Source organism: Monodelphis domestica, chromosome 4, assembly GCF_027887165.1.
Source record: "Monodelphis domestica isolate mMonDom1 chromosome 4, mMonDom1.pri, whole genome shotgun sequence".
In the NCBI taxonomy this organism is placed as follows: domain Eukaryota; kingdom Metazoa; phylum Chordata; class Mammalia; order Didelphimorphia; family Didelphidae; genus Monodelphis; species Monodelphis domestica.
In genome coordinates this window covers 350,914,003-350,923,394 of record NC_077230.1, presented here as the reverse complement: position 1 = coordinate 350,923,394, position 9,392 = coordinate 350,914,003, and the positions used below count along the sequence as shown (strand labels likewise).

Below are 9,392 nucleotides of genomic sequence, written 5' to 3'. Positions count from 1 at the left end.
GGCAAAGGAGGTTGGAAAGGACCTCTCCAGAGGCTTTTACCTTCCATATGAATCATTCCTCCCATTTCTTCATAGCCACAAACAACTGGGCATAGACTTCAGACTCTTCTTTCTTGCAGGCTGAGGAAGATCAGGAAGAAAGCTTCCTTGGTGAGATGGGGGATGAGGGAGTAAAAGAACAAGTTGGGACCTGATCAGAAGACACATGAAATATATGTTTCTATTCTGGCTGTCACATTTTAAGAAGTACATTAACAAGTTGAGGTATATGCAGAGGAAGGGGTGGTAGGAGACCACACCATAGGATTATCAGATAAAGGAAATGTATATATATATATGTGTGTGTGTGTGTGTGTGTGTGTGAAGAGAAGACTTAGAGAATCTATAAAGTCATTAAATGTTAGGAGATCTATTCAAAAAGAAAAGACATTCAACTTTTTCTGCTTGGTCTTAGAGGGAAGAAGTAGGAGAAATGGGATGTTGGAGAAAAGCATATTTTGGCTCAATATAAGGAAGAATTTTTTAAAAATCACAGATATCCCAAAATGTAATGGACTTCTTTAAGAGGTAGTAAATTTCCATCCATTGTATATGGTCTCCCAGCAGATTCTGGATTACTACTTGTCAAGAAAGGAGGATTCCTACCTCAGGAAGAAATAGTACTGATTGATCTTTGAAATCCTTTTAAATTGTAACTATGATTCTAATTCCTCAAAATGAAGGCACCTCTTCAACAATATCCCTGCCAAGGGGTTAGCTAGTATCCTCTTAAATGCCTCCACTAGGGCATTCTTGACTTTGGAAGGCAGCTTGTACCACCGTTGGATAATTCTAATTGTAATAAATCTAGCTTCTAGAACATCTACCCATTGGTCCTAGCTCTGCTGGGATCAATTTGTCCTTTTGCTGGCACTTCATTGCATCTCACTTATGATGTCTGCCTTTCCTGCACTTGGCTTTACTTTCCAACTAGACCATGAGTTCTTTCACCATGATACTTCTTTCTCCTCTATAGCAACAAGCACAAAACTTTGGACACAGTAGAAACTAAATGAAAGTTGGTTGTTGGATTGGATTCAATCTGTGCCCAAATGGGATATTTACTCATAATGGTAAATCCGAAGACCCAACTTCTAACCCCAGCCCTTCTACTAACTCTATGATTTGGTGCAAGGCACTTTCCTTCTCTGTGCCTCAGTTTACTCAACTATAAAATAAGGTTGAACTAAATCACAAATTCTTAGCCTAGAGTCCACAGACTTGGCACACAAAAAGATAAGAATCTCTGGACTAGATGATCTCTAAAATTCCTTCCAGCTCAGGTATCCTATCTTATGTCCCATACTAAGGAATTGAGGTGTCTTTTTTTAACTTTGAGGATAATCTAAAGTTGATTGGATTGTGTTGATTTTGAGGTAATGAGAATTTTTCTGATTACCTGTTTATATTTCCTTATTTGATCTTTGGTGGGAGGAGATACAGTTGGACAACCTAGGGGAGCACCACATAGACATTAAAACATCAAAGAAAATCCCATTTGGCTGAGGGAAAATCGGGAATGAGAAGAATGAACTATTGAGCTCCTGAGAATCCTGGTGGATGAATCTGAATTCAGCTCAGCTATGCTCTGAAGCAAAGATGATGTCATCTCCTTCTGGGGTCAAGAGAGAAGCAGATACAGTGATAGGTATTAGATAGCTAATCTGCTTCTGGGGGGGATTTAAAGAACAGTTTAGAGTCACCTAGTCTAGATCTGGGTAGGCTTTATGTATAAATATATCTAACATTTCCCTCATGGATCATTTCTGAATTTAGAGTTTAGCCATAGAAAGTATAAGGCAGGTATCTAAAGTCTAACAATGTGACTGAATGGGGTAAATTAAGAAATGAATAAATAAAAAATATTTATTGAATGCCTACTATGTGCCAAGAAAGGAATTTGAGGGATTAGAGAAAGCCATATTGCCAACTATATTTCAACTTAAGACTCATGGACACACTTAGATTTTTTAAAATACATATACAAAAGAAAGAAGCTAAGGGAGGTAACAGGGAGCAAGATATGAAAGAGGCAGCTTGGGACCACCATGGACAGAACACTACAGTACCTAGACTCTGGAAGACCTGAGTTCAAATTTGATCTCAGACACTTCTTAGCTATGTGATCCTAACCAAGTCACTTAACCTCAATCTGTCTCAGTTTCCTCACCTGTAAAATAAGAATGATAATAGCACCCACCTCCCAAAGTTGTTATGAGGATTGGATGAAATTATATTTGTAAAGTGCTTTAAAGTTTTTAAAGTATTATATAAGTGGTAGCTATCATTATTGTTACTTAGGAGTAACAATGGTCTTGGAATAGAATTGGGAATACTAAAACTCCAATTTATCTGAGCCTGGTGAATTCTAAGTACCAAAAAAGAATTTTTAAAAAGCCATTTTGTGGCCAGAGGAAGATCAATAAGGATAAATAACTGCCTCTCAGAGTGAATGGGGTGATAGCAATAATCAGTAGAGAGAAGTCAGAATGACTTCACTCTTACTTCACTTGAATTTTCCCAACAAAGAATTAAGCTCTTTGGACTTGAGAGGACAGAACAAAAATAGAATGAGAGAGTTGAAACCCAAGAGGAGTGAGACACCTGCATGCTCTCAATGAGTCTGTCAACAGGTCCAGTTGAACTGTATTCCAGGGTAACAAAATGATCTGGCGGCACTGTATCCAAGATCTGTGAAAGATTAAAGAGAGCAGGTGGGTACCACAGGATGGAAAATGGGTGACTGTCACCATGTTACGTTTCATGATTGTATTTGGCTCAGTATCCTACACCACAAGGTCAAAATGTTTTTCACAATCCTACTAACATGTTATAGTTTCTAAGAGAATAAGCATCAATACATGATAGCTCACATAGACAAAAGATCCTTGGGGACCTCAATAACTGGAGGAGTGTAAAGGGGTCCTGAGACAAAAAGTTTCTAGTCTATCAAAACATTTTTAGAAACTGACTGCCATCATTCACTGTGTTAGCTATTCTGTCTGTTTTGTGTCATTTTCAAACAGATAAGCAAACTCTAGACAGCTTTTCAGTAATAATAGCCAACATTTACATAGTTCTTTAAAGTTTACAAAGTGCTTTACATATGTTAATTCTATTAATCCTCACTACAACCTGGGAAGGGAAAGTATTATTATTATCCCCATTTTACAGACCAGACAACTAAGATCCAGTGAAATTACATGAGTTACTGAACATCACACAGTTAGCTATTGCCTGATGCTGGATTTGTACTCGGGTCTTTCTGACTCTTAAGTCCTGTGCTCTATCCTATGTGCCATCAACACAGGGTCAAGAGTCAGAAATGAAGTCATACGTTGACTGGAGGTCATGAACACCTAGTCTTTGTGTCTAGTTATCCAACTCTGAATCCACCAGACTGTATTTTCATCTAGACCATACTTCTCACAAGCTCACGTAAGACGTGCTTTGCTAAAATACAGGTAAACCATATACAACATTCTCCTGGTCCAGCCCTCTAATAACCCTGTCCACAAAGCAAATGACATTCATCTGATGTGAAGCCAACTATGTCTTTGTGAGCATGGCTTCGTGTTCTAGATGTTTGCTGTTCCATTGATAAAATGTCCCAGATTTTTGTCAGCAATTGCAGTCAAGGTCATTCTTTTGTTTGTCTTTTATTGCTCATCACTGCTTCCAATATAGGTCTCTTAAAAATTTAAGTTGGTCTGAATTCCTTGTGTATCCACACTAGTCTCTGTAAACTGCTTCCTTTTCCTTCTTGAAATTATTTCTGTTTGTGTCTTCATCATTTGATTCTTGAAAGATTCATATCCTTTCCCTGGAGAATTTAGTTGCTGTATATTTTCCTTAGAACCCTGTGAAATCTACTTTGCAAACCTTAAGTGCTATAGGAATATCAGCCATTAATAAGACCTTTGGCTTCATCTTGGCATCCCTTAACTGGGCTCAGATCCCAAGACAGTAACTGATTCATGATATTCTGTTCCAACAGCACCAAATTCCCTTTCTTGTTGCCTACCCAAGATTATGGACAATGGAGGAACATGAGAACACCACAACCTCCAATATCTCCTACACAGACTTCTTCCTGGTGGGCTTTCCTGGGCTGCGGGAATGGCGTTCCCTCTTGGTTCTTCCCCTTTCCTTCCTCTATGCCTTGATTCTGTCTGCCAATGCCTTGGTCATCTGCACTGTGGCCATCCATCGAAGCCTGCACCAGCCCATGTACATGCTCATTTCTTTGCTCCTGGCTGTCAACATTTGTGCTGCCAGTGCCGTGGTGCCCCAGATGCTGTCAGGCTTTGTACACTATGCAAACCCCATCTCACTGGAGGCATGCCTTGCTCAGATGTTCTTCATCTACTTCACCCTTCTCCTAGACTACAACCTCTTGCTGGCTATGGCTCTGGACCGCTATGTCGCCATCTGCCACCCACTCCGCTATGCAGACCTGGTGACACCACATTTGTTGGGCTTGCTGGCTGTGGTTGCCCTGATCCGCAGCTTGGCTGTGGCAGTGCCCCTGGTGGTACTGACTTCCCGAGCACACTTCTGTAGGACAGCAGTGATCCGCCATTTTGCCTGTGAGTATATTGCCCTGCTGAGCATTGCGTGTGGGGACATAACCTTCAACAACCGGCTGGGGTTGGCTATGAGGCTGATCACAGTGACCTTCGATCTGTCCTTGCTGGGAGCCTCTTACACCCGAATCATATATGTTGCCTTCCAGATTTCATCAGGCAATGCCCGAGCCAAGGCTCTCCACACATGTGGCTCTCACCTCTTGGTCATCTTCACCATCTACCTCTCTGGCCTCTCCACATCGATTGTCTTTCGGTTTGCTAAGTCTGTGTCTCAGGATGTGCAGAACTTGCTCAGTGCCATCTACCTGCTTCTCCCAGGAGCCCTAAATCCCATCATCTATGGGGTGAGGACCAAGGAGATCCGGCAGCATGTAGAGAGATTGCTTTGGAGAAGGAAGTCAGGACTGGTGATGGGGGACCAGTCAAAGAGGCTACAAAATCCCTAACCAGAGAGGGGACTACTGGGTGAGGGGGCTTTAGCAACTCACCAAGGGCTAGGAGCCCTAGGGCACTTTCTGTTTACTGCTGCACTAGAATCTCCAAGGAAAGGTGAAGCTTCATTTAGGACTCATCATTCCGTTGATGAGGTCTGGTGGAAATTACAGTGAGGATAGTATATAGCTATACTGCCTAATTTTACTAACCATATGTGCCTTTACTCTTTCCCCCATATGCCTTTGCTCAGTTTCTGGGTGAGGCATACACCAAGTTACACTCAGGCTCAGGCCCTATCCTTAGAGGCCTCCACTCTTCCTTAGAAAGAGCTGAAGTCCATCTGTAGCCATAATCCATTTTCTCTACTTCTAGGACCAGGAGAATAAAGTGAATCCTTCTTCCACCCAACAGCCCATTTGAGGAGGATACCGATCATGTTCCCCCTAGATTTTCTAGTCTAAACATTCAGCTCAGTTACTTCAACTCAGACTCATAATTGAGTCTACCCCACCCTCACCGTGACTAGGTTGGCCACTTTCTTCTGGATGTGTTCATTGTCAGCCTGCTTAAAATATAACTCCCATAAATGGGCTTGGTATTCCAGCTGAGGCCTGGTCACGGTGGGATTATTTCCTGTTTGGACAGCTCTCAACAGTTAGATGCTCGCCAAAAGGCAATGATGCTCATACAAAGTGTTGGATTTCCAAAGATATTTTATAGAATATCAATCAGCAAGACAGAGGTGAGAACTTTTTCCCCACTAGCCCTGGAGGGTTGAGGTGATAGACTCATTACTCAGAAGCTGGTGGCCCACAGTAGCTTCTGTGTGAATTCTTCTGTTGTCATTTATTAAGTGCCTACTACATGCAGAAAATGCACTTGGTGGGGGCAGGAATACAAACACATATAACATATAATTTGTGCTTTGAAGGACCTTATGATCTAGTAGGTCGGAGGGACAAGACATGTAAATGTAACCTATGCTTCAGAAGCTCATCTCTGAGCTCACACAGATTAGGTTTGGGTTTCTGAATAATCATACTTTTGGACTCATTCTTCCACCCACAGTAACTCTTGGGAACAATAAAAATGTGGTTTGGTTCTCTTTAAGTATATTATTGCCCTTCCACATGCCCTCTGAAAGGAAAAGGTTAACCAACCCACTGCCCTGCCAATAGGTACCCATTTCTCTAATCCTACTCTCAAGTTTTGGGGGAAATATGAAATCATGCTAAGTTCATTACAAATTTATACTATTCCAATAGAGCATAGATAAACAGCCAATAAAGATTTCAGAGGGGATATTGGACAACACCCTTATTCTACATGCAAGAAAACAGAAAACTATAGGTCAAATAATTTGCCAAAGGAAAGAAAGGTTGTAGGCAGTAAGGCTGGGCTTTCTAATCTGGCTCCTAATCTAGCAACATGTGACCCTTTTATACCAGATTGGCAAACCTATGGCACATCTGCCAGAGACAGAGAAGGGCTACTCCCTTCCCCCTCACCATGCACACCTAAGTACATTTCTTACACTACCCATTCCTCTGCCCAGCAGCCCAATGGGAATACTTCTTCCCTCTCCTGTCTAGGGCAAGGCAGGGGATTCACGTGTGGCATGAGAGTTCCAGTTTGGACACTTGGTCTCTAAAAGGTTTGCCATCGCTGCTCTACTAGCACCGACTTTTCTTTCATGCACTCTCTCAAATCTATTTTTTCCTTCCCATCACCACTGACCCCAGCCTTAGAAACATCTTCTTTCCCTTTCCCTAGAACTCTATTCGAATATTTCTGACAAGATGATGCAATAAATTCAGTGTGTCCAAAACTGAAGTCATCACCTTCCCCTCAAAACCTAATTCTCTTTTTACTTATTTCTGTTGATGTCATCACTCTTTCTCATGTCCCCAACCTTACCCCAGGCTCAAAACCTCAGAGAAAGTCATGTTTGATCCTTCTCTCTCTCTCCTGCCACATCCCATCACTTTCTAGATCCTGTTGATTCTATCTCAGCAATACCATTCATACCTGTAGCCACCTCTCCATTCCCTTTGGTGGAAAATTAATATTGAATTGGAATATTTTTTGAGAAATGGTTCTCATTTTGGCCCTCAATAATGGTTTGATTTTAAAACTATAAAATGGTCTCTCAACTGGGTTGTATCTAAGAGGCATATCTTTAGACTGACTTTTGTTATAGGCAGGGTGAAGAAATTTTTTCAGTTCCTCATTTTTTCTTTTGCTTATCTCTCTGTTCAACATATCCAAAATTGAAAAAGGGATATTGAAACCTCCTGTCACTGTTAGGTAACTTTTTTTTAGCCTTTTCCTGCCCTCCCTACATCACAGAAGGCATTGTCTGGGAGACAGATATGTTAATACAAATTAAGTCTTTCACGTTTCCACATCTCAGTTCACTCTCTGGAGGGTAATATCCATAATTCGTTCTTCTGGTATTAATTCTGTAGCTGTGTATATTCTCTTGGATCTCTTCATTTTGCTCATTATTATCCCATGTAGTTGTTTCCAAGTTAAAAATAATTAGTCTGCTCATCATTTCTCATGGTACAGTAATATTCCATCACAGCCATATATCACAATTAGTTCAGCCATTTTCCAATTGATGGGCACTGCCATGGTCAAGGTCCAGCCTCACTTGCAGCTCCAGGGTTTCCAACAGGTGGAGAACAATCAGTCAAAATAAATAACATAAAATAAATAACAAACAGAAGACAGCGTAATCATTACGGCCATGGGATTGCTTTGCATCTCAGCTGCTCTGACATTCCCAGGCTTGGGATTTCTTTTTATATGCATATTCTTGCCATGCTGATACACAAAATCAAAGAGAGGTAATTGGAAAAGTGGAACATTAACTTTTAACAAATCACTTCATTAACATTCTATATTTTTGTATTGTGATTACAGACAGAATACAAGATAAATGATTACATCACAGGTAGCATACTAGGGAGTTTGAGTTACTGATTTATGCAATTGAGTCACTGAGGCATATTGAAGCTTAGTGTACCTGTACTGTACCTGTATGTATTGTATGGGCCTCTATGATTGATTTGTGTGCTGGCTTCATGAGAAAGTTTTGGGCTTGGCCTGTAGCTGTGGTTTTCCTGGGAATTATGTACCTAAGTAAAAGTTAACCCATGATAGTCTTTTGGGATTGAGTTTTAGGGTCGGATCTTTTGGTGATGTTTTAGGAAATTAGGGTACATGTGTTTTGCTCTTTTATTATTTCCTTTGAGACTAGGGGGAATAATAATCATGTCAATTCATAGGCAAGGAGCATTGATGAAAGGTGTCATGCAAGGGGGATAGAGTGGGCAGTCACATCTCACCAAGGACCACTCTGTGGTCTCCCCAGCTACCACGCGTGACTCTGTCATCAGGGTACCCCCTCAATTTCCAATTCTTTGACATCACAAATAGAGCTCCTAAAAATATTTTGAAACATTTGGATCCTTTTCTTTTTTCCAGAATTCCATGGGATATACACAGTTTTATAACTCTCTGGGTATAATTCAAATTGCTCTCCAAAAGGATTAGATCAGTTGATAGCTCCAAAACAGTGTAGTAGTGTCCCCATTTTTCTACATCCCTTTCAGCATTTGTCATTTTGCCCTTCGTCATCTCAGCCAATTTGATGGTATGAGATGATATCCCAGAATGGTTTTGGTTTGCATTTCTTACTGGATCATCTCTTAAATCTATTGGAGCATTCATCAATAGGACTGCCTCTCACTATCCAGTTAGAACCTTCTTCTTTGCAACCTTCATCTTTACCACCCCATCCTGATGAAAAATTTTTTTTCAACTAATCTGAAAGAAAACAAAGAGGCCAACTCCAAGCCAATCACAGGTTTATGGAGAGACTGGTGTCTCTCAGTAAAGCTGGGTCATTAGGCTTCCTCCACCTAAGTCAATTGAATGAGGTTTTTCCCTTGCTTATATACCCTAAAATTACATTGCATCAGGACATATTTCATAACAATGGGTAGAGAGATCATTTTTGTTTCCTAAAGGGGTGAGAGATACAATTTTGGGACAAAGGCTGGGAAATACATTTTCTGACATTACACCATGATATATTTTCTCAAATGGGTGGGGATATACTAAATGGGATGGGAATGGATGGGAACTAGCTTCTTGAGATGTTTCAGCTTCCTATTGAGTCCTAATTGGTTAGGATGGTTCTTAAACTGATAGAATAAGTCACAACCTCTTTTGGATATGCTTTATATGGTTGGTGGACCTACCACTTTGAGGATGTTTTCCTTCCTGTTATTCAGTCACTCTGCCTGAATGGAGCCACGC

General features: G+C 40.8%; 1 protein-coding gene across 1 annotated transcript; it reads left to right on the top strand.

Annotated features, from left to right (window-relative positions):
• Positions 1-4,078: 4,078 nt before the first annotated feature.
• On the top strand, positions 4,079-5,074 carry LOC130458990 (olfactory receptor 52L1-like). The gene has a single exon (XM_056826161.1). It carries the CDS (start codon positions 4,079-4,081, stop codon positions 5,072-5,074), a length of 996 nt encoding a protein of 331 aa, XP_056682139.1.
• Positions 5,075-9,392: the final 4,318 nt, after the last annotated feature.